Source organism: Ictalurus punctatus, chromosome 7 (assembly GCF_001660625.3).
Source record: "Ictalurus punctatus breed USDA103 chromosome 7, Coco_2.0, whole genome shotgun sequence".
Taxonomy (NCBI): domain Eukaryota; kingdom Metazoa; phylum Chordata; class Actinopteri; order Siluriformes; family Ictaluridae; genus Ictalurus; species Ictalurus punctatus.
Window position 1 is genome coordinate 3,960,194 of NC_030422.2, and position 26,894 is coordinate 3,987,087.

General features: G+C 37.2%; 1 protein-coding gene across 2 annotated transcripts; it reads right to left on the minus strand.

Annotated features, from left to right (window-relative positions):
* Window positions 1–189: 189 nt before the first annotated feature.
* tnn (tenascin N) lies at window positions 190–26,464 on the minus strand. Of its 2 annotated transcripts, XM_017472798.3 has the most exons (16): window positions 26,185–26,464; window positions 20,792–21,164; window positions 20,079–20,453; window positions 14,762–15,025; window positions 13,264–13,446; window positions 12,817–12,906; window positions 8,109–8,372; window positions 5,739–6,002; window positions 5,152–5,415; window positions 3,233–3,363; window positions 2,951–3,089; window positions 2,674–2,825; window positions 2,368–2,464; window positions 1,920–2,084; window positions 1,658–1,821; window positions 190–413 (listed from the first exon to the last, which is right to left on the minus strand). In XM_017472798.3, the coding sequence occupies exons 2-16, from the start codon at window positions 21,159–21,161 to the stop codon at window positions 291–293; spliced, it is 3,045 nt and encodes a 1,014-aa protein (XP_017328287.1). In that variant the 5' UTR covers window positions 21,162–21,164; window positions 26,185–26,464; the 3' UTR covers window positions 190–290. The 2 variants fall into 2 exon arrangements, with proteins under 2 accessions (XP_017328287.1, XP_017328289.1); XM_017472800.2 differs by lacking the exon at window positions 5,152–5,415.
* Between the last annotated feature and the right edge of the window lie 430 nt (window positions 26,465–26,894).

The following is a 26,894-nucleotide window of genomic DNA, read 5'->3' on the forward strand; positions in this document are numbered from 1 at the left end:
ATATATATATATATATATATATATATATATATATATATATATATATATATATATATATATATATATATATGTATCAATATCTGTAATCTGTAAAGGCCAGTTATCACCCACATATATATATATATATATATATATATATATATATATATATATATATATATATATATATATATATATATATATATATATATATATATATATATATATATATATAATGAGATAATATGATATTTTGATTAATCGCAATTTTTACTTCCTTTGTGTCATTTCACTTTGCAGTGTAATGATCATTAGGCAGCTGCTCTTCGCTTGAGCGATCTCTTCTTTCGGCTAGCTGTGTTCACTGGACGGATCATAATTTCTGTATAGTCCAGGGACATGAGGTGGCCCTTCCACGGCTCCCAGTTCACCCCCTAGTGGTAAAGATTCAGGAGAAATTCAGATTTAGCCTCCTAATGACATTCAACAGGAAGTGAAAATCATGGTCACATTCTTACTTATTTCTCAACTAAATGATGCTTCTATTATGAATGGCTAGTTGTACCAAGTAAAGAGAGTTAAATGTGTGTTATATCCTGGAAGATGAGCTGTTAGTATCTCCAAATACTAATTGTGACGATGCAAATAATTTTTAAACCAAAGTTTTTCAGAAAAAAAAATTACCACTCACACACAAATTACCAAGAAAACATTTTTTGTAAAGTACTGAAATACAACTATATTGCTCAAAATTAATTTATTTATTTCACATATTTTCATAAAGTCAGTATATATCAAGAAATACACAAGTATACTTAGTTAGATAGTTTAAATATATGCGTGCATTTGCAACAAACATGCATGCAAGATTGAATTTGACTTTTCTGAGGGCTCTTGATCACATTTGAGAATATCTGAGAATATATATATATATATATAATTAGCTGGTTGGTTCATATTGCAGCAATACCTGTATCTGATTTTCAGCTACAAGTGAGTTTTAAGTTTAAACCTTACGTTTACATTTTGATTTTGTTAACGAAACGCCATCTCATAGTTTAACATGACTCTAAAAACACCAATCAGGATTCACCGATACGGAAATTTTCTACTGTCATGCCAGGTGAATCGCATAACAACAAATCCAATATATTTAATGTTGTCTCGCCTTAAGATAAATTTTCATTTTACGCTGTATGAAAGGATTGTAGAACACAGTTTCTCATGTGAGGCTTTTTAAATATGGACAGATTCAGGGCACTGATGTTCCTCTCCCTCTATCAGGGATGCTCAACTCCAGGTCTTGGTAATCCAGGGGATTACTCTGCTTAAAAAACACCTCAGTCAACTCACCAACCTCAGGGATAGAGATAATTACGTAACTGGACTACAGCCCTGCAGTTCTGGATTTGTGCACTCCTGCTCCATTTTATCACGTTCTACATTTATCCCTTACAGTTTTGGAGGCAATACTTTGGAAGCAGAGATGGTGCCCTCTGCTGGCCATCAACCTACATGTGTATTTAAATGCTGAGCATCTTATGAGATGAGCACCAAATGCATCTTCACCACATTCTCATTATACCAGAGACTACACAAAGTAAACCACAAACTGCACAATTCCTCATCATATAACATTCCTCTTCCTTTGAAAATGTATTATCTAACTAAAGCTTACCATGCTGTGTCTGTTGTCCTCAAATTTGCCATTTAAGTTGGCTAAGTGGCAATTTTTGTACCACCAGGCACCATGGTGTGTGAAAGCACAATTACCCAGGGCAATGTCATTGTCTGAGTCTATAGTAGTGAAAGGTCTGCCCTGGTGGTAAGCCATAGCATCACCTATGGCAAAAAGAGGTTATTAGCAAATAACATCGTATATAATTTACACCAGATATAAGAAAAGCTTGGTGTGTATATATTTTATGCCTCCATTTTACCTGCATTTCCTCTGTAATTGCCAATAGTGAGCTTAAATTTCTGCTTGGCTGATCCTACTTTAAAGTCATCATAAACAGCGTAAGCACGCTCACTTCCCAGACCCAGATCGAATCGCACTTCATATTTTGTGCTCGTGTTGGTCAGCGCATGAATGTTCTCCAGGCCTAGATAATACAACACAACACAACACAACACAGTTACAGTGCCTGATAATAAATTGCAGTCTTTTTTTTTTTTCTTGTTTCTTCCCAAGCACAACCTCCAAAAATATTACAGTGTATGATACCATACTGTATGTACAACACTTTGCATACTGAGAACAAATAGTGTGTCATCAGTGTATTACTGTAGGACATGACAGTATTAATTTGTTTATTAATTATTATTTGTATTATCAATACAAAATGCAGAGTTGTAGATTCTCATTGTGGATTAATTTTTCAGTACCAAGCCAGAATTCATCAGTCAGTTCCCCAAAGCCTTGCGTGTATTGTCTCCAGCGCTTCATGAAGTCTAACTTGCCTGTGTTGCGTCTCTGAAAGACCTTGGTTAAGAAAGAGAGAGGAGAAGAGAGGGGGAGAGAGACAACAGCATGTCGAGAAACACATTTTTATCTAATGTCACTTTATGTATTAAGATCACACATAATGGGAATGGGTTTATTATAAAAGATGTATGAATTATAATGAGATTCAACTGTCCTCTTCTCACCAGGTATGGGCTTTTTATATTTGTATCTCTACATTAACTTACAAGCCAGCCACCACCATCTGTGGTCATGTCGCAATACACCTGCATTGGCTTATTGCGATCATTGGCCACATAGATAGTGTAAACTCCACTCTTCATCTTTCCATTCTTCATGATCTGTGTGCAGTCCATAGGAAAATGATAGGCTGCTTCTACTGCAAAGATGAAAAACAGGATACAGGATATTGTTACAGGTTAATGACATAATAGAAGCGAGTCACATATTCACAACATCTTCACACATTACTACTTTAAAACAGGTATAACTGTGTTGTTTTACCAGTGATAAATATGGTCTCCACCACTTTACTCCTCTTTGAGCCTCTATACGCAATCAGAGTGACGACGTATTTCTTCCCTGTGGCCAGACCAGAGAGGCTAATTGTGGTATCTCCTGCGACAAAGTTCTTCTCAACAGTCTAAGAAAGAAAAAAAAAAATTTCTACACAGAATATTAAATGTATCATTGCATATGGATGTCTTACTGTTTACATTCTGGTTGCAATAAAATGCTGCTCAATACAGAAGATGTGAGATATATAAAAATTAGCAGTCCAGATACCTGCATACTACCGTCTTCAGGCCTGTAACTAAGAACGTAGCCATCAATTTGAGCCTGAGGAGGGGTCCAGGTTAGAGCTGCAGAATCACTCTTAACATCAACAGCTTTCAGATTCTTTGGAGCATCAATTTCTGAAAATACAAAGTTGAAGTTTGCTAATATTTTTCAAAGGAGACTCAGTGATGTAAGGAACTGGGCATGACAAGACAAGAGTATGTCCAAGACTACAAATTTGAACTCACAGGTCTCCACATTTGCACTGTGCAGCTTGTTTCTAGGTTTATTTCACAACTTTTTTTGGATTCACCGGCTGTTACCATGTTCCAATTTAAGTAACGTAAATAACATTATAATCCTGTCCACAATACTTTTTATGTAACTCCTGTGTTTCAAGATTTTTGAAAAATATCCAGTTGGGAAACAGAAGTATAACTGTTCATTGTTTTCAGTGCAGCCAGTAGGTGTTAACTGTCTTGTTTTGGTTTTCATTCTTTTCCATGAAATATCTCTGGTACATTTTGGAATGGAGTATGCACTATGCATATGCTGTATGCCACCACAGCCAAGGGAAACTGAAATTGTAGAATTGTTTGTTGAAACAATCATTTTATTATCATCACCAACTGCTTATGAAAGCATATTGCTACTTGAAAAATACATTACAGTATAATTGGGTGACCTCAGAGACCTCTGCTGGCTCTGCATTAATCCAAGACAATGTCATGGTCTATGAGTTGCACTGTGGCATGGTGAGTGGGTTAAGAATGATGATAATAATAATAATAATAATAATAATAATAATAATAATAATAATAATAATAATAATACAGAGGGGGTATATATATAAATATATACATCCGGTGCACCCTGGTGTCATTGTTTCTGTAGTAACCACCCAAGCTAGCTGTTGTGAACATTTCAGGCTGTGGAGAGACTCTGTGTCTGCTTTCACATAAATGTAACCATTTGAAGTAATTATGAGGAGCTCTCTATCTATGAAGGTACTGGTACGCTACAGTGACTGTTAGGTTAGACAACATAGAAACTGCAGCTCACCATGTAACTATCATTCACTGACTGCTTGGACTTTTTCTCGTGACACTCAGACAAGCGATTAGTATGTCCCTTCACTTCTAAATACCAATTTACTGTATAAAACCAAATGAGCTTTTGACAGCCTTTCTGTGGAAGTGAAAATCCTGCTGTTTAAGTAAAGGGCTGTAACTATGGATCATAAGATGATTATATATTTTCTGCACCTTAGATTTATATCTTTGTGTGATATAAAAGCATATGGTATATAAAGTAATTATCAGTTTGTTAAAATGGCATGACAATGTATGCTTTAACAAAGTATAAATAGTTTAAGAAAGAGCAAACTGATTGTCCAAATTAACCAAATTATTTAAATGTCAAATACTCAAATACCAACTTCCAGTGACGTAAAATCAATCGTAACCATTTTATATGAAAATGAATGTTTCATAAATCCACAGAAGGAGAATCATGTCTGAAAACAACAATGTGGATTTAGAGAGATTCTGAGTATTGGAACCAATTTAGAACCAATTATAACTATGGATAGAGTCAGTGTTACATTTACATTTACATTAGAACCAATTATAGAACCAATTATAACTATGGATAGAGTCAGTGTTACATTTACATTTACATTAGAACCAATTATAGAACCAATTATAACTATGGATAGAGTCAGTGTTACATTTACATTAGAACCAATTTTAGAACCAATTATAGCTGTGGATAGAGTCAGTGTTGTTAGTTGATGTTTATATATTAAGTCTGGTCATTCATAATTTACCTTAAAAATAGTATACAGTCCTTTTTATATGAACTGTTACAATTTGAGACAAAAACCCTGAGAATGTTTTTGAGGATACAAGAGAAATTTCAGAAACCTGTCTCAGTTTCTGTTGTAGTTTTTCTGCTGGAGCGAGTGCCCTTGATGGCCCAGACGTAGACTGTATATGTAACTCCTGGCCTCAGACCAGTGAACTGGTAGGAAGTGCTGTCTGCTCCCACTTGCACTTCATCACTGGAGCCATCAGCAGAGCTATAGCTCAATGTGTAGCCATCTATTTCTGCTTGGACTCGGTCCCATGACACCATCGCTGAGTCCTCCGTCACTTCTCTGACCAAGAGGTTAGTAGGTGCATCTAGTTCTGAAAAAGCGTTTATAGCATGTTAAAGGTGATGCAAAATCTAGCAGCATTTCTTTTTATTTTTATGTTGCTTTTCACAATTCGTAGTGATATAGTCCATTTTCCCAACTATTATGATGGGACAGAGCCTTAATTAGAAGCATTTGCTTTGTAATACAGATAAGTCCAGGGTAATTTTAGGGGTGGTATACCAAAATTTTCACATTTCATTGGGAGACTGAATGTTTCAGAAACCCATGGAATCAGTAGCATGAACCAGAATTTCACTCATATTAGCTGATGAATCAGAAGATAAATAAAATTATGTAAGACGCTTAATAAACCTGTCTCAGTTTCTGTTGTAGTTTTTCTGCTGGAGCGAGAGCCCTTGATGGCCCAGACGTAGACTGTATATGTAACTCCTGGCCTCAGACCAGTGAACTGGTAGGAAGTGCTGTCTGCTCCCACTTGCACTTCATCACTGGAGCCATCAGCAGAGCTATAGCTCAATATGTAGCCATCTATTTCTGCTTGGACTCGGTCCCATGACACCATCGCTGAGTCCTCCGTCACTTCTCTGACCAAGAGGTTAGTAGGTGCATCTAGTTCTGAAAAAACGTTTATAGCATGTTAAAGGTGATGCAAAATCTGGCAGCATTTCTTAACTTTCTTTTAGTATTATAAGAATTATACATATAACTATTATGATGGGACAGAGCCTTAACTGGAACAATTTGCTTTGTAATACAGATAAGCAATATAAACAGTTTACAATAAAAAGTATATACAGCATCTTTTTAGAAATCTTTTTGTACATTAGGTTAAATGGTAAATGATCTGCATTTATATAGCACTTTTTTAATCTTTTACAGAGCGCTTTACACTGTTTCACATTCGCCTATTCACACACACACACACACATGCACACACACTCACACACCAATGGTAGCAGAGCTGCCATGCAAGGCGCTAGCTTGCCATCGGGAGCAACTTGGGGTTCAGTGTCTCGCCCAAGGACACTTCGCCATGTGGAGTCACGTGGGCCAGGAATCGAACCGCCAGCCATACGATTAGTGGACAACCCGCTATACCACCTGATTATGGCTCTAGCCACCCATTATGGGCACTGTACAACATTTTTTATTATATTAATAGAGCACAAAACATTTTTTCGAAAATAATAAAAGGAGCATTAATCACTACAAGTACAACTTTTAAAAAACTTGCTTGTAGTGTAGATAGGAAAAAGTTCCATCTAAACTGCAGTCAAGCTTTTTAAAAGTTGTTTTTAATGCTACATTTATTAATAATCCAGTCAAACTACATTAAAATTAAAAGATGTCAACACTTTACAGTATTTTTTTTTTTGGCCCTGTGCTTCATGATAAAGTTTCTTATGAATATGTATCTGCTGTAAGTCACCTCAGGACGGGGGGGGGTTGTACATTCGCTATATATTTTAGCTAGTGTGATTTGAACTAAAATCTTAATTGAATTTGAATTTTCAGTGTTTGTTTTCATTTCAAAATACGTTACATAACATGCAATTACAAAAATATGACATAGAAACAATATGCAGTAGCTAAGTATTAAATTATTTTCCCTCAGTCTTGTGTGAGGGTCAAATGTGCACCCGCACGCGTGTGTGTGTGTGTGTGTGTGTGTGTGTGTGTGTGTGTGTGTGTGTGTGTGAGTGTCATGTGGAAGCAAAAGGAAAGATAAACACCAGAACTTATGCACCTCAAGGGCGTCAATTCCCTGTTCACAGATCCGTGAGGCATCCTACCATTTGAGTTATGAGACCAGTCAACGTCTGTTTCACTCATGTTCTTTCCAAACATAGAATAAAGCCCACAGGAAGACCTACCACTGATTGAATCTGTACCATCTGGCCACTTTAACTTATTGCTCATATAATATCACAGCAGCTGATTTGAACAAACTTACTGAATTCTTAAAGCTTAACACTGCTGGCTATTACAAGAAGGTAACCACAATACTATCGCAATATAATACATTCATTTAGGCTACATTTTCCACAGCGTCCCCAAATTTTTTGGAATTGGGGTGTATCTGTCTCTCTCTCTCTCTCTCTCTCTCTCTCTCTCTATATATATATATATATATATATATATATATATATATATATATATATATATATATATATATATAAACGGGCTTGTTGTTTTGGGTATTAAACTACATAACCTGCACTTGCTTCTGTCTTCGCCTCCATTTCATGACAAAATCTCATAAACCCATATGTCATTCACAATAGAACAGAGAAAATATATAAAATGTTTGAACTGAGTAAATGTACCATTTTAAGAAAAGATAGGGTAATTTTTAATTTCATAGCCACAACACGACTCAAAGAAGTTGTTATGGGGCAACAAAAGGCTGGAAAAGTAAGTGTTATTAAAAAGAAACAGCTGGAGGAAGATTTTGCAACTAATTCGGTTAACTAGTAACATGACTGGGTATAAAAAAAAAAAAACACAACAAAACAACAAGATAAGGTAGGAAATAACAAGGAGTAAAAGTGAAATCTCTTAAAATAGTAAACCTATGACGATTAAAAGCCATAGCTGAAAAAAAAAAAAACCTACACAAACGATTCCTGTTCACTTAGAGTGTGTGAAAATGAAGGAACTTTAAGGAGCTCCCTCAACATAGGAGACCAGCAAGGAATAACTGAGAGAGGAAGAGTTTACCCGTCTCAGCCTCAGTAGAGCTGTTCCTGCTCAAACGAGAACCCTTGTAGGCCCTGATGAAGATGGTGTACAGAACCCCAGGCTTCAGTGATGTGAGCTGGTAGGAAGTGGCATCTGCCCCAACTTGGATCTCCTGGCTGGAGCCTTCAGCAGAGCTATAGGTCAGTATGTAGCCATCAACCTCAGCACGGACCTTCTCCCATATCACAGTCACTGTGGTCTCGGTTACGTCCCTAGTGACCAGGTAATTCGTAGAATCAATGTCTAGATGAGAAAGGATGTGTTAGATTTGAGACAATGGTGTAAGTGAAATTCAGTCTATATCACATCGCCAAACACCTGAACACATCCTGCCACATTTCTGTCTTTCGCTATCAAAGTTTTGGCAGAAGTTTTAAAAAAATGATTTGTTTTGTAGGAACTTTTGGAAATGTAGGAACTTGATTTCCTACAGTTATGGGTACACTGAATAAGCTTTTGGTGTGTACATTAGTTTAGACAGTTCAAATATTGGGTTTAGACTTCATCAAAAGAAGCAAACATTAGTTTATGTATTACATGGTTGCCTTAGACAAAAGAAGAATTATTTTATTCAGATGTTGTTCACATTTAAAGATGCATTTTGACAGTCAAATACATGAAGGCATTCAAGTTTTTAATGTTGAAACCGACAAGTTCCTGCATCTTAAAAGAAAAAAAATAATAAAATATAGAAACTGAGTGGACTGTGTGAGTAGCTAGGTTTACCAGAGCTATGTGAGCGCTGGTATGAGCCACAAGAGGAAGTGAAAAAGCATGCAAAAGCTATCATCATTTGGGAAATTCCTCTGTGACTGCAAGAAGGTCGATGCCATGCTATGGTGATATAAAAGCGATTAATTGTGCATTCCAAAAACAGTGAGCTCAACAACACTCCAAGCTTTTTGTTATTATACCCATCTCTTTTGAGTTGCCTTGATTTGAGGTATGGTGAGGAATACAAACGACCCAATGGAATGCCAGTGCAAATACTCTTGGTAAGTCCTAACCTCAAGTGTTAACCTTTTTGCTGAAACTTCACTATCAAAACCACAAGCAGACAATGCTACACTTTTCTTCCAATTCAGTGTTTGGGTTAGTGCTACCGCTGTGTCCCGTAGCTGCTGTTGTATTTGCAAGGGACGTGCCAAAACCTGCACTTTATAAGAAAAAAGCCAGCAGCATAATAAGCTATTGTATTGTGAAATAAGCAGCATGATTTTTTTTTTTTTTGCTGGACAAATCTCTCAAGGTCTAGCCAGGTTTCAGAAGGGGCAAGGGATGGGGGATGGAGGAGAACTCAAAGGTCTGCCTGGTTTTGTGAGGCAGAAAAGTGCAACAGGGCTTGTGGCTTTCACTATATGGGAAACACATGTACCTCATTTAAGAGCAGTTTACACCGGGTTATGAGTTGGTATGTTGCAAATGTACAGTGTTAATTAAATCTAGAATGCACAGTCTCAGGAGGTTTGGATTTCATTAAATTACTTTGTATGTTAAGGAACTCAAGCCTAATTCATTTAGGGATATCTTACTTTATGCATGAATCTAGAGCCACTTATATTTTGCTTTTTATGTTATGGCCATCCAGATTACTCAAGAGCTAACTATCAATCCATCCTTCAGTTGGACAAGGGTGTTGTGAGGAGAATAAAACCATGCTGTAGACACTTCAGACTTGAAACTGAGAACCTCTGCACTGGTATCCTCACAGATCCATCCACAAAACCTTTATAAAGTCAAAGACCTGAGAGTGTCTCTCTGCCTAATTTTTTTAGGATTTTAAGAAGTGAAATATTTTCATATCCTGTAATGTTTTGTGCCTCTCTGGCCACAGATGTGACCATAAATTCATCAGATATAATAATGCTACTGTATACTCTGTATACCTAGTAATAGGTTGAGTAAAAATTGCAGGTTTCATGAGCTGTATCATAGTGAGGCTGAACTTTGACAAACCATTTTGTCAGATGTACAGTAGAAGACTACTAACTACATTGAGAGCAGTAGAAAGGGACATTATTTCAGCACTCAGTTGAGGAAATGAAAAAATGCAGCCTAACTTAAGCCTTAAGCCTTGAGCTGGAGCCATCAGTAGCAGGAAGTGGTCCAGTCTGAGATTTAAAGTTTTACACAGTAACTCACTGTGACATTTACAAGTGGAAAAAAAAACACATATAATTTCTTCATGTTATATAATTTACCATAATCTACATTCGAGAGAAAAAAAAAAACCTTTCAGAGGCTCAGAGGTGTTTGGTAATGATGTTCCTTACACGATTTTCAGACTTTTGAACACATTTTACCTCAAAATGATAGGACCTGTCTACTCACCATGTAGGTACAGTATGTGAGAGAGAGGGACACAGGAATATTTCCCGATCAAAAATGTAGGGGCGTGGTTAAAATCAGTTTTAGCCAATGGTCTAAGACATACACTGTTTCGGTAGTGACATGAAAATGCAGGACACATTTTTTACATAAAGTTTACAAAGAAAATTTTTTTTTTTTTTTTACTTCATTTTTTTTTTAAATCAAAAAGATATTTTTAAAAACAATGATGGAATAAAATGCAAAAAAAAATTCTATAAATTTTCACAAGTTCAAATTTAGGGGTCAGGGTTTGGGACAGCCACCTCCCAATTGAAAATACCCAATAAATGATGATTTTATATATATTAAGCTTACTGTTTATTTTGGGATTCAATAGATAATAGAAGAATCTTAGTAAACATCTAAGATTTGAATACTTAAACTCTTAAGCGTGCAATTGTGGCTGAGGTGGTAGAGCGGGTTGTCCACTAATTGTAACGTTGGCAGTTCGATTCCCGGCCTGCATGACTCCACATGTCGACGTGTCCTTGGGCAAGACACTGAACCCCAAGTTGCTCCCAAATGTAAGTTAGCGCCTTGCATGGCAGCTCTGCTACCATTGGTGTGTGAATGAGACACAGTGTAAAGCGCTTTGTATAATAGCGCTATATAAGTGTGCCATTTACCATTTTTAAATGTGGGGGGGTTTTTTGGTTGTGGGACCACAGTTTGTACCATATAGTAGCTTTACAATGAGCCTAGAGAAGTATTTGTTTGCTCCTATATTTTAAGTAAAATATTTCATAAAATGCTTAATTTTGTGTCAGTGATTGAAATACAATATGATAATACGCCTTAAGTGTCATCAATATTTTTAAGTTTTAATTGAATTAATTAATCAATGAATTTCACTCTGTGATGCATCTCTGCTATTTAGTTAAGACTACCAATATATTTTCTCCAACTTTTGTCATATATGGATGGAGAAACGGTTAATTTCCAATAGATGAAGTGAGTTGTAGGTATTTTCCATATTACCATCGCATTACCAGAAAATGTAAACATTCTTGTGATTACTAGCTACTACTAAAAATACATCACTATTGTTTAATTTATATATTATCATAAGTCAAACATGCCAGTAATCTATTTATATTACCAGAAATGACAGTCAGCGCTCCAAGTGTAATTTTTCTTGTTTCAAAGCACAACACCATAACTTTATCACTGTAGCAATGTATGTGTTCAAATGAGCACGTTGTTGTGACTACATGCTTGACCACCATACACACATCGCCCATAACTGGCCAGAAAGTCACCCCTAAGGTTACTCAGTTATATGTCGCTCTTAGACTTGTGTTGGTCTAAAGACCATGTTAGAACAGCACATATTTGAATAGCCTTGGGTAAAGTGGCTGGGTTTCCTCAGTCAAGAAAATTATTTAATTGATTTAAGGAAACAAGAAAAATACTAGTAATAAACTGTGCTGCGAAGGATAATGACCTAATGAACATTAAGCTTGGTGGAAAGGGAGCATTGGGAGGTAATTTCTGTAAAATACAAACAAACCGCTATATATAAAAATAAAAATGAAAAACCCTGATCTGTTAGAAGTGCTTTAACTAAGAATGGTTTCATGGTGTATATGTTTAAAGTGTCAATATGTGAATATGTTCCACTAGTGTAGTACACTTGAAAATGGAAAGGTGTTGTCGGAGGGAAATGTTAACCTGGAGCTATACTGAGTATATCGTATTCAGGCTATGATGCATAATCCAGAAAAAGTTGGTATAGAATTTTTTTTTTTTTTTAATGCATGGCATACTGTGCATGGTATAGGGGAGAGCTGGCACAACTTTGGTTTGAGTTTAATTACTGAACAATGAATTACTTAACAAATTATCCCAATATCCGAGCTGTCACCTTTTGAGCCTTTGAAGCAGTATTGTGTATAATTAGAGCAGGTGTTTACAATTATACTTCAGGCCAAACAAATGGTGTCTCATGGTCTTACAAACAAACAAAAACATGCAACTCTAAAAACTGCACTTAGTGTACAGTTAGTGTAGAGATAGGTGTACACAGAAGAAACATACTTTTCCTTGTTTAAACGTATATATCAGAAATTTGTTCAATCAGCTCTATATACCCTGTTTTAAAAATTACAATAGCTCAATGCTCCATACCTGGAAGTCATTTTCTGTGATATCATCATACCTTTCAGATTTCCACTTCATGGTGTTGTCACCCTGGTATATCACTTCATTCTATAATTCTAGACATAATGCTTGGCTATGTCCTTAACATTTCTGGGTTTTGTGTGTTTGCTTGTAAGATATAACACCCCTCCAGTTGAATATTATGTAACCAATTAACCTGTGACTCCTGTGGTATGGGATGGTTTTCCCTCATTGCTCCCTTTGATGGCTTGCACTGTTATCTGGTACTCAGTGCCTGGGTTAAGACCTGCAAACAACAATTCAGTTCATTTGCAAAAATAAAAACACACCATTGCCACTCACTCAATGCCATCACACGCAATGTTTACTCAGTATCCCATGCAGCTCAGCAAGTACTGTGATCTTTTTTTTTTTTTTTTTAAAGATCAAATTCTTGTTAATGTCTTTTAAAATATGAAAACACAGCTATACTTCTAACTCCAAGTTCACCAACACAGAAAATGGTAACAGTTCAGGTCAGGGATGAGTCAGGGTAACTTTATAAGAGTCAGTGTGTGTGTGTGTGTGTGTGTGTGTGTGTGTGTGTGTGTGTGTGTGTGTGTGTGTGTGTGTGTGTGTGTGTGTCCTTCTAAAAGAAGTTTACCTATAATGGTGTGCACAGTCCTAGCTTCCTGGCTCCTGGCTACGTTTTCCAGCTTCTCATGGCCGTCTGGACTGGCATGACGTAGTTTAAAGTAATCCACCTCTGTTTCTGGGTTCTTCCAGTCCACCTGGATAGAGTCCTCTGTCTGTCCAAGCACACGGACACCTTCTACACCAGATAAATCTGCACCAAAACACAATATAAGGACTGCTACTTTCAGAAATTATATTCAGAACACTGAAAATAATCTCAAATTTCCAATACGCTGCTTTATTATTTGATGTCCTTTATTGTTGTGAATATTTGATTATTTGCTCTTGGGTTTTCCAATTAACTTTCTATAGTGAATTCTGGATCTCATTTGAGACAATAAGATATACGATAGTTATTCTCTTAAAACCCCCACAGTAAGATCATTTTAATCTATTGGCACATTCTTGTTGACACTGAAACTCTTTGCAGAGCACAGTAACTGACAGTATCCCATATGGACAGTTCATGCCATTCATCACAACCAGATCAGCATATTTTTAAATGTCTTATACCACTGGGGTATAAACATCCATTATATAAAATTAATAGGATACAATTTGTTTATATAATAGCTGGAGGTTAGTGTTCAAGATCTGTTTTTGTTGTCATTGCATCCATTATATACAGATACAGTGAAATGACATAGCATGTGATGTTACACCATCATTAATAGTATACAACAGTGTAACCGTCACAGCATACTGTATAAGGTTACGTAACAGCGTATACATATTCTATTGATTTTTGTACTGTAAAGAAGTAAAAACAACCTCTGCAGCAAACTATTTAAAAATATATATATTGTTCTGCAAACATTACTACACAGTTAATTTAAAAAAAAATTACACAATATGTTTAACATCTACCTACATATGTTCTCTGATTTTCAGGTCAGCTTACTGCAAGGACCTCTTCTCAGCTTCAGATTTTTATTTATTTTCCTTATTGTGTCACATTTACTTCCTGAATTTGCTGATATTTACTGGAACCCAGTATTCCATCTACCTGTGCAATGTTTCCTGTGCCAACGGCTGTCACACATATAACCATAATAAAAAAGCATAATATATTCATGCTTAACAGTTGTTCTTTTCTTCAACTGCTGCTCCTTTTTTTCTCCAAACATTTTGTTTTTGTGGCTAGAAAGGGTTACATTTTTACTTCATCAGTGCACAGTATTTGTTTTCCAAATGCTTATCTGGATATTTTGCATATATTAGATGTTCACTTTTGTGATGAGGTTGTAGGTAAGGTTTCCTTATGATGATTCTTCCATGCAGATCATGACTGTGCAAGCAACACTGCAGAATAGAAAAGTGCGCCCCACTCCTGTGTCAGCTAGACCTTCATGCACTGCACTTCAAATCAATAAAATATTTAATTTGCACTGATTTTTGCATACAACTGTATGTCATTCAATGCAAAAACTGCATAGTGAAAAAGTCTTACTGTAAGTGCTCTTTACCTGTTGTGGCTGTGATGCGGTCCGATTCGCTGCTGATGCCCTTGACGACAGCCTGCACTTGCACGATATAGGTAACTCCAGGTTTGAGGCCTGTGATCAAGTAGGAATTTTCCGTGTTTGGAACACGGATCTCCTGGATGGCTCCCTCATTTCCATGAGGATAGTAGTAGAGCAGGTAGTACTCTGCTTTCTTTACACGTTCCCACTCCACCAGCAGGGAAACATCAGTCACCCTGATCACATGCAGGCCTTTTGGACCCAGTACTGTAGAAACACAGTTTTTCCTGTTAAAAATCAATTTTACTAGTATGTTAAATCCATGATGCAAAACTAATCTCCCATAGAGAATAAATAATTAAATAAAAAAGCTCCTCCAAAGTACAATAATTAATTACTTCATGAGTTATCAGCATGACTGGGGGGGTTTGATCTTTTAATTTGTGTAAACTCTGTGGTAGTTCATTTAACACTTCCAATTTCATACATTTCATACTTACCATTAATTGAAATTTCTGGTGTGTGTATATGTGATGGAAGGCTAAAATACATTTCAATTTCTTTTGCCTTTCATATTTGTGCCTCTCCCAGACACCTCTCCGTTTTCTTCCCTCTTTCCCTCTTTTTCTTCCCTATCTTACCTTATGTAAATACACGTCTGAATTTGCAGTTCTTCAAGAATCTTGACCAGCAGCTGGTCTTGTTATTAAGTTTTTCTCTAGTTTCAGTGTAGTCACTAACCAAGATATGTCCATCGGTAATAACGGAATACAAGCCACATCTCATCAGAAAGGATTAATGTGATGGTAGTGGTTGCCTGTTGACAGATATATACACATACTATATACACCCATACAGGCAGACACACATAGTTTACAACAAGGTTTCCACATTCAGATTACTAATTTACTGGAGTAAAAAAAAAAGTGAAGAGGTGGTTAATTCCAGGAAATGAAAAAAAAAAAAAAAAAAGCTTAGGGAATATATGCAGAGGGAAAGAGAGAGGCCAAATAGATGCTCAGAATTAACCAGGAACCACATTAACCAGGAAAGAATTCACAGCAGGTTTGGACATTGTTCCACATGGTGAAAGGTCAGGAAGTCAGTGTTTTTCTTTGGTTTTACAGGAGCCTTTTCATCTAGTGGCGGTTAATACTCCTGCCTCATTCCAGTGTCTGCCAGTTACAATTTCACCTTTAAATAATAACCCACAAAAGGCCTGTGGGATAAATAAATTACCATCTAATGACTTTGGAGAAAGCATAGTGCAAGAAAATGTGCAGCACATTCTGACAAATGAATAACAAAAGATAGCAAAATTGCACTTTAGCTTTATAAAATTATATTTCTGATCAGTGCAAAATATTGACCTTTGTACTTTGATTTAGATCATGCATTTTTGGACTAAAGGCACATCATTCTCATTATGGTACCCTCAGTTCTCTTAAGTACAAGTTAGGTCTTGTAGGTATTTATAGTAAGTAATCTAAAGTCTACACATACTACACATCTGGAACAATGAAATCCAGCATGACCTTAGAAAAAAGCGCCCACCTCATTCCCCTTTTGATGATTAATCCTCATGCCCAGGGCCTTTAAACACTAGTCATCTTTGCATGATTCAAATTCCCTGCTGACATGAAATTGGTTCAGTGCCTTTAGGCTCCCACAGTGCTTCCACGAATATTTACCAATTTTGTAAATATTAATTTTGAAAACAGCTACAATATAAATCATCATATGACAACAGGTTTCAGAGGTCAAGTGAACAACTGCTTGGCTGTATTGTTAGTAATGCGAACACTGAAATGATAACATCGATTAGTACCGTTCATATGGTGTGCTACAATGCTGCAGTAGTACAAGAAGAAATCACCGGCAAATAATTGACAGGTTAAACCATCGCATAGCATTCTAGCCCCATTAGTGTCATGTGCTTGAAATTATAATTCAGCTAGCAATTTACCTGGTGCCGCACTGCTTCAGGGTATGATTGCTCTTCACTCATATGGACTCAGTTATAATGTCTTACCCAAAAGTGTTAACATGGACAAAATATCCTTCTCTAAGATTCATGCCATTCCCAATATTATTTTTTGAGGATCACATATCAGTGCATTCCTTCCCTGAGTCACTCTATCCTTATGAAGGGAAAATGTAACAATAGAGCTAACTGTGGGAGGACACTTGAGTTCTGCTATTGAAAACTGCTGCTTTTGATGTTCATGAAGGTACCAGGAAGTAATTATACTGTACAATTACCTCAAATTGTATGTGTGTTTACAATTGCAGTATGTTTAACTTAAAAGAATGCTACACTTCTCTAGCATGTGCTGGAATTCCTCATACACTCTAATACGATAGAGATCCTAATTAAATAGTAACATATTGTGGTGTAGCATGATCAGGCATTTTATCATTGATTCCACAACCAAATGAGCCATGAAACTATGCACCCATGCTGAATTTGGTTACCTATATTGCCCATGTGTAGAAAGATTTCATCCAGATTTCTTTCCAGCTGCTTTGTGACAATGTCTATTATTTAAAGTGCTATATACAGTGGTGCTTGAAAGTTTGTGAATATAGAATTTTCTGCATAAATATGATCTAAAACATAATAAGATTTTCACACAAGTCCTAAAATTAGATAAAGACAACCCAATTAAACAAATGATAAATATTATATTTGTTCATTTATTTATTGAGGAAAATGATCCAATATTATATATCTGTGAGTGGAAAAAGTATGTGAAGCTTTGCTTTCAGTATCTGGTGTGAGCCCCTTGTGCAGCAATAACTGTAACTAAACGTTTGGGGTAAGTGTTGATCGGTCCTGCACATCGACTTGGAGGATTTTTATCCCTCTGGGATGTTGGTGAGTTTCTTCACATGAACTGCTTGCAGCAGGACTTTTCACAACATTTCTGTTGGATTAAGGTCAGGACTTTGACTTGGCCATTCCAAAACATTCACTTTATTCTTCTTTAAGCGTTCTTTGGGAGAACGACCCGTGTGTTTAGGATCATTGTTTATGGACAGATGTCCTGACATTATCCTTTAGAATTTGCTGGTTTAATTCAGAATTAATTTTTCCTTCAATGAGGGCAGGTCGTCCTGGGCCAGATGCAGCAAAACAGGCCCAAACCATAATACTACCACCAGCATGTTTCACAGATGTGATAATGTTGTTATGCTTTAATGCAGTGTTTTCCTTTCTCCAAACATAACTCTTCTCATTTAAAACAAAAATTCTATTTTGGTCTCATCCGTCCACAAAACATTTTTCCATTAGCCTTCTGGCTTGTCCACGTGATCTTTAACAAACTGCACTGGGGCAGAAATGTTCTTTTTGGACAGCAGTGTCTTTCTCCTTGCAGCCCTGCCATGCATACCATTGTTGTTCAGTGTTCTCCTGATGGTGGACTCATGAACATTAACATTAGCCAATGTGAGAGAGGCTTTTAGTCGCTTAGATGTTACCCTGGCTCCTTTATGACCAGACTATTACACATCTAGCAAGAGAGATCTTTGCTGGTCCACACTCCTGGGGAGGGTAATAATGGCCTTGAATTTCCTCTATTTGTACACAATCTGTCTGACTGTGGATTGATGGAGTCCAAACTCTTTAGAGATGGTTTTGTAACCTTTTCCAGCCTGATGAGCATCAACAACTCTTTTTCTCAAGTCCTCAGAAATCTCCTTTGTTCATGCCATGATACACTTCCACAAACATGTGGAATGTTCAGACTTTGATAGATCCCTGTTCTTTTAAATAAAAACAGGGTGCTCACTCACACCTGATCATCATCCCATTGATTGAAATTGAAACCTTACTCTAATTTCACCTTCAAATTAAACTATTAATCCTAGAGGTTCACATGTTTTGCCACTCACAGATATGCAATATTGGATAATTTTCATCAATAAATAAATGACCAAGTATAATACTTTTGTCTCGTTTGTTTAATTTGGATCTCTTGGTTTACTTTTGGAACTTGTGTGAAAATCTGATGATGTATTTATATTTATATCTTCAGTAACTGCTTTACCCTGATCAGGGTCATGGTGAATTCTGTGTCAATCCTGGGAACACTGAGTGCAAGGCTGGAGAATTCATCCTGGATGGGACACCAGTCTATCGCAGGACACCATACATACACACATTCAGGAAAATTCAGAAAACCCGGGAACTTGGTGGAAACCCATGTGAATACTGGGAGAACATGTGAAACTCCACACAAACAGTAACCTGAGCTCAGGATCGAGGTGGGGACACTGGAGCTGTGAGATGACAATGATATCCACTGTGCATCTATAATAAAATTTTAAAAACTGAATTGAGCGAAATTGAACTTAATTAAATCATCCCAGTAATGTCTCTGCACAGCATTACTCTAGTTTCTACTAGTAGAGAAATAGTTTTTTTTTATTGCCAATATTGCCAATGTTATAGTTCAAATTATATTTTTTCTTTTATCAGTAGTTTTTCTACCACTGATATTTATGATATTTAGATTGATTTTTGCTTTTCAACCATGATCTACATCAAATCTGCCATCTTAAAGTTGAATCACAAATTATTTACTATTAAGTGTATTTGTTCACCATGTAATAAAATACCAAGTGCTCTAAATGTACAATAGAGAGAGTCATCTGACTTTTAGCCATAAATTTAACTTTTCCTTGCATTTTTATTCTGCTTTAGCATCATTTGTACTAGGCACTGTGATGGATTAGCACCCTGTCCAGGGTATACCCCGCCTTGTGCCCCATGCCTCCTAGGATAGGCTCCAGGTTCACCGCAACCCTGAAGGATAAGTGGTATTGAAAATGGCTCAACTGTTCTTCCCGCAGTTAGCTCTATTCTTACAATTTTTTCCCTTCATAATGATAGAATGCCATTGTGTAGGAATGCAGTGATATGTAATCCTCAAAAAATAATATTGGGAATTCATTTCATTTGTTTTTTTTGTTGTTGTTGTTGTTGTTGTTTTGTTTTTAATTCAGCCATCAGTCATCTTTCCAACCACAAGTGACCCCCACAACCTCAAATGAAGTATTGTTGGCGGTATGGGAAACTGACACATGAATCGGACTACGATACAGATCATCCTGGGTTTGGATTTGTTACCAAGGCATACCAAGCTGTCCGGTGAAAATGCTCTATTAGACACTGATACAGTAAATAGTTTCATATAGACCCAACAACCTTTAAATGTGAAACAGGATTACTCCCAATAACAAATCCAATAATCTTAAGTAAGGATTATCAGATATCTGAAATCACCACCTGAAAACGTTCCTGAATAAACCTTACCCATAGAGCAGTCATTTCCGAAAAATCCCTCGTCACAATGACAATTTCCATCGATGCAGCGGCCGTTCTCTTTGCAGTCACTTGGGCAGTTCTGCATGCTGCAGGTGTCTCCAGAGAAGCCCTCAAAACACACACACTTGCCATCCACGCAGTGGCCCTTGTCATTGCAGTCATCAGGACATATGAGCAGGCCACAGTCATGACCCGTGTAACCAGCATGGCAAACGCATCGTCCATCTACACAGTAGCCATTATTATTACAATTATCCGGACACATGGAGATGGAGCAGTCTGGACCCTCCCAGCCTGCATCACATTTGCAGCTGCATGTGTTCTGTTGGTATACACCATGGCCACTACAGCTTGTGTCCACACCTAGTAGAAGGCAGGTCAGTTGCACGAAATCTCAAGATTAACTTGCAGAACATCAACTTACAGTGTAGAGAGATGATATTAGATCAAGGTGTGATACTTACTTGGAGTTACTCCTTTTACAGCAATGATCTTTTGTTTAATAGCAGTAAATACATAGTATATATGGCTAAATTTGAATCAGACAATATAAATTCCACTACTCTCAACAAGTGGATTAGAGGTATGTGTGTTTAAACACTTCATAAAAAGAGGGACACATCAATTTAGTTTTTTTCAAGTGTGCTAGTTGAGAACATGGTCTCCTTAGTTAGCTGCACTGTTGGCATGTGAACTAATACCTGAGCTTCCTCCGCAGCAGCCCTGAGCACACTGGGTCTTCAGGTAGGTAACCTCCTCCTCCAAACCATTGACACGGTACAGCAGGGCTTTGAATTCCTCTGAATCAGCGCAGGTGCAGCTAGACGAGGGAAACTTAATTTTGTGCTTGAAAACAATGTCCTTCTCCCCATCCACCGTCATGACCTGACCCTCTGATGCTTGGTCCTGGGAAGGCAAAACTGCCTGCAAGTCCTGCTTACAACCAGAGTTAAACCTGTACACATGGCTAAATGTGACTGCTTTCTCAGACTCTTCTGCTTGTGTAACAAGCGAGACTACACCCAGCATCCCAAACAGGGGCAACCAGAACCAATTTAGCCTGGGAAGCATGGCCTGCGAAAGAAACACACAAACAATTTCCCATGTACATTCATGTGGAAATTCAGACATGGACCAAACATTGGACTTTATGCTCACTAGAATGCTTTTGGTTTTGGTCTCTTTCTCCCAGGGACCATGCTAGGCTATGTTTCATGCACAATAAAGTTGGCTGGTTGATCCAGACATTTCATTATGTTTCATGTGGTTAAGGTTTTTTTAATTGAGAAATGCCTCATCCTGCAATAAGAACTGAGCAACCTTTTTGCTTGGCTGGCATATTCCGTCCTAACCTTTAATTATACAACCACAGCCACAAGGGCTTAAAGAAGCATGGAACCCTTTCTAACTGAATGATGTCATTTCTAATAACAGTGATGTCAGCCAAAATCATTTTTAACCTCACACAAAAGTGGAATATATAGTATTTAAAGGTTAGTCTATTTTAAAAGATAAGAACGTCGTTGTTTTTTTTTTTGCTAGAGGAAAAATAGTGCCCCAGCATATTAATATTTTTTAGTAAAATGAAGTGAACTAGCAGGTGACTTGTAATATGTGCAGCATTTAATAAACGTTTCCCCCCTAGCAGCATGCTGATCCTACTTAAAAAGGCAAAATGCAACGATTATTTGAATATAGAATATACAACCCCAATTCCGAAAAAGATGGGACAGTATGGAAAATGCATTTGTCATTTGAAAATTAAATTCACCCTGTACTATATTGAAAACACAGTATTAACACATTATTTGATGTTTTACTTTGTGAATTTAACGGGTTTTTTTGTTTGTTTTTTGTTTTTAACATACACTCATTTCAAATCTGATGACTGCAACACACTCCAGAAAGGTTGGGACAGTCGACTGTTAACTACTGTAACATCAACTTTTCTTTTAATAAGACTTATGAAGTTTAGCAAATGGAATTTCCCCCTATTCATTCGTTATGCATTTTTTCACCTGCACAACCGTACAGGGCCATTGTTGCGTTATTTTGGCATGCTAGCACCCGCTCTCTTTTCTTACGCAAAAATGCACTTGAAATCTGGGCAGAATGTGATTTGGTGTTTTCCTGCTGGAAAATGCAGGGAAGTCCCTTACTCCAAAATGTGTACATGGCATTAATGGTGCCTTCACAGATCCACAAGTTACCCATGCCATTTGCACTGACACACCCACATACTATACTTTTGGACCTAAAGCTGATAACAGCTTGGATGGTCCTTTTGCTCTTTGGCCCGGAGAACATGACTGCTGTTTTGACCAAAAACTATTTGAAATGTTTATTCATCGGATCACAAAACACAATTCCACTGTGCTACTGTCCACCTCAGATGAGACCGAGCCCAGAGCAGTGGGCGGAGCTTCTAGATAGTGTTGATGTATGGTTTCTGCTTTGCAGAGTAAAGCCTTACATTGCATCTGTGGATGCAGCGGCGAATGGTGTCGACTGACAAATGTTTACCAAAGTATTCCCGAGCCCATGTCAGGATCTCCATTACAGACTCATGACGGTTTTTAAGACAGAGACGTCTGAGGTATCGGAGACCACGCACATTCAGAAGTGGTTTTCGGCCTTGCCCTTTACGCACAGAGATTTGACCGGATTCCTTGAATCTTTTAATTATATTGTGCACTGTAGAAGGTGAAATGCTCAAAATCCTACCGATTTGTCTTTGGGAATTGTTGTTCTCAAAGTGTTGGATTATTCACTGATGCATCTGTTGATCTGTTGGCAGATTGGCAAGCCTCGACCCGTCCTTGCTCTTGAACATCTTGCCTTTTTTTGGAGGCTCCTTATATACTATGATTAGATGATTGCCTCACCTGTTTCACATCACCTCTTATTTCAAATTGTCACATTACTATTACTCCTAAATCGCCCCTTTCCCAACTTTTTTGGAACGTGTTACATGCATCAATTTCAATTAAATAAAAGTCCAAGTACTTTTACAAATCACTCCTCTTTATTTTTATTGGCAGTTGTCCATACTGTCCCAATTGTTTTATATATATATATATATATATATATATATATATATATATATATATATATATATATATATATATATATATATATATATGTATAGCAAATAAACATATTTAACTCTATAAAACAAAAGGCACAGTGAAAGGTTTAAAAAAAAAATACTCTTACAACCTACATGTGCATTAACTGCTCATGACAGAATGAGATTCTGTAACTATGAGCAGAAGTAGCCCAGTTTGCCACTGAAACTACATAAGAGAACATGTCCTTGTGAGCCTATGGGACCCAAAGGTGAGGGTCTATAGGCCTTTTGAGTAACTCCTTTGACCAGTATGATAATAAATAAAGACCCATGTGGTTCTTATAACGGCTTCATTACTATACAGCTAACTTATAATATGTGGTTAAAATATACTAACTATGTATTGCACATATTATTTAATACTTGCAACATGCATAATTCAAGAGTCTTTCACTAAATCACTAATTTATTGCACTATTTGTTTTGATCATTGAAGACATTTTACAGAACAAAAATATTGCACAATGTGCATCAAAGTGTTGTACAGCTGTGAAATGGCAAAAAACTCAAAAAGTGTGGTCTTAGCATTCCTTTTGAACAGAAGATGAAGTGTGAGCATACATATTCGGAAATCGAAAAACTGCCCAAGTAAATACAAAACATAAGCATTGGCTGGTCATTTAAAATAAGCCTTTCTTTCCCAAATATGGAGATAGAGTTTTATGTAAAAGGAAATGAAGATACAATAAGATTCCACTTCTTTTTCTTTTAGATTTCTCATCTAGTCACATGGTTTTCCAGTAGATCCCAATTTCACTGTAATTTATAGTAGATTTTCCTGAATTTCATCATATAATTAATGTTCTAACTATCTGGAGACATGGTATTTCATTAATGTAACAATTCTATAATGAAACAGTTAAAGTCTGTACTGCATCTAAAGTTAAGAAAAGTATTACTGTGTCAAATTACTGCAGCTGGAATTGATACTGGGGATTGGAGTGGAGGAGTACACAGTTGAGTACATTGCATCTCTGAAGTCCACATCACATTCTCAGCTACAGTACCACCTGCACATCAGACCTTAAAATGACCTATCAGAAGGACTGTTTATTGCTCCCTCTCAGCAGGTTTTATTTTATGCTCCCAATCCATTATCTTTTATTTATCCTACAGAAGGATCACTTGAGACCTGCCAGTTTTTCTCAGTCCCCACTGATCGGCAAAAGACTAGCTGCCAGTATGAAAGCTTTTCACTGGACCTCTGTCCTAAAATGCTTCACACAAATATGATCATAATAGCAACAGTTGCCTGTACTCAGTGGGTCAGGTCACTATATTGGCAACGTCAATTGTAATTTACTTAATTTATCTTCCATGGTGACTGAGTGCACTAAGGACACAACGCATGAGTTCAGCAAAGCTGGACACATTTCTTTTGAGAGAGGTTGTCTTGGTGTCTTGTAATTTGCCCACAATGGTTCAGGCTCCCTCCAGGGTCAGTGAGCCAATGGAGAGAGGCAATATAGACCACATTCCAGCCCTGAATAATTACACTTCAGTCTCACACATATGTCAACAAGCTGTGAAATACAAAACCCTATGTAAGTAATGGCAGTGTGGAGGTTAACACCTACAGGACAAGGTCAGTGGAGATACAGACAGTATAACAGAACCAGAGATGCTATTTTGATGTATCTCCACAAAGCAGCAAACCATAGACTCTCATACAAGGCAATAAAGGAAAAGAGTGCATTCACCACCAGCACTGTATACACCTCGTATTTCTAGAATAGGCCCAAAAGAGGATCAAGGGCAACATAATTCTCTAAGACAAAGGAATTGGCAGAAGAGAGATGAGAAGGAACAATCCACACTGTGTGTCCCCCTTATCTCTTCAGATATATGAAGCATCAAACCAAACATAGTCTGTACTTCTGCTTTGCCAGATGAGGGTTTTGATGATCTGGGAAAATGCCGCTAGGCAGTTTAATAGCAGCTACAAAGATTTTACACTGGTGCATTTCCTCTCTGGTCTTCAAGTGGCAAGAGCTGAAAGTAATTATGCTAGTGTATGGGATGCTGCATTATACTCCCTGCTAAACCTTTAACACTGGAGATCTCACCACGATAAAGTTGATCCTTGATAAAGTTACTGAACCCCAAAATCACCCAGTTAGACATTTTACATACCGCTTATCCTACAGGTTCACAGGGAGCCTGAAGGCTATCCCAGAGAGCATAGGGCACAATGCAGGGTTCACCCTGGAGAGAGTGCCAATCCAAGGAAATGTGCTGGTGTAAAATCTGATTTAATACAAGTTAAACCAGCAAGCTAATATTCTGTATCTAGCATTCTACAGAGTAAAAAAGATTAGGGCACTGGCGGAGAGTGTCAGAAGATTTTAGTGCATGTTTCCTTAAACATGTTAATGCTTAAACAAAGTTTAAATAATGGCATAGCTCAAAAATGCATTTGGTCAAGCTGTCCACTCTGACATGAAGGAGCAAAGAAGTGATTTTGCTTCATGTTTGAATTCCAGCGTGTAAATCTCTCTTCACATTCTCCATTTTTCATGCCCACGTTTATAGTGAGGTGACAATAAAAACAGAGTAGACGATGATCCGAGGAAGATTCGCTTTAGAGCATGATAGGATCAATAATTTATTAATGACGTTTAATGATGTTGCCTTCTAATCTATGGGATACAGTGGTAAAAATGAGCAAGACTTTAGGAACATATGGACAATAGAAGCACTAATGAACCCAGGGCTCCATAAAGTACAAATAATGTCACAAATGTAAGATACTTTAAATGTGCAGAAGAGAAAATAATTCTTCTCATTATATAAGCAGTCAGCTTTAGACAAATCAGACTGTCATATACATTTTGTTTAAGATAATAAATAGCATGTAAACTGTATAAACAGTATAGAAAGCATGAAGCATATTGTTCATGCATTACATTAATTAGCAGTCTCCTCATACCCAGTACCAAAAAATGGAATTGAAAATTGCCATACCGCTGTTATTTCTCTGATTCTGAAGCTCCCTCGTCAGTCTGCCTGAGTACAAGAATCTCTTACTGTCACTGAAGGTACTTTGCACTGAGCACCTGTTGAGCAGCTCTGACTTAGCCCTCCTGAGCAGTGTTGCAGTGAGTCCTCCAGCTCCGAAAAACCCTCACACGGTTTAAATGAGCAGCCTTGAGCCAAAAGGCTCCCTGGACGTTTCTCTGTAATTCAGGGATCCCAGAGGGAGACAATGTGAGGCATTCCACAACTCAACATTGTCTGGAACTAATCGTTTCTTCAAACATTACTTTAACACCCGCCCCCACCACCCGCCTCCCATGCCACCCCCTTGCAGGTCATTTTTCATATACATCATTTTTCTGGTTTGCTTATGTGTAGTAGCCGCAAATTTGAACGTATCTCTATTCCAGGTAATGCAATAAGGAAGGAACACAGCCAAAATCAACAAAACCCTGAGGCGGAGGTTTGAACCCAACACTGAGCTAAGCATTTATGAGAAAGTGCCCATATTTCCACACAGTCCTTTGTCAAAAAGTGTTAATGTGCAGTGGTAACACTGAATTCAGTGGTCTTTAAGGTGTTCACTTCAAAGGGATGCTGAAATTGGATGGCTGAAATGCCATCTCATAATAAATGAAAAATCACAAAGCACAACGAAACACTGAAATAAAAGTCTCACAAAGGTAGAGGAACAACAA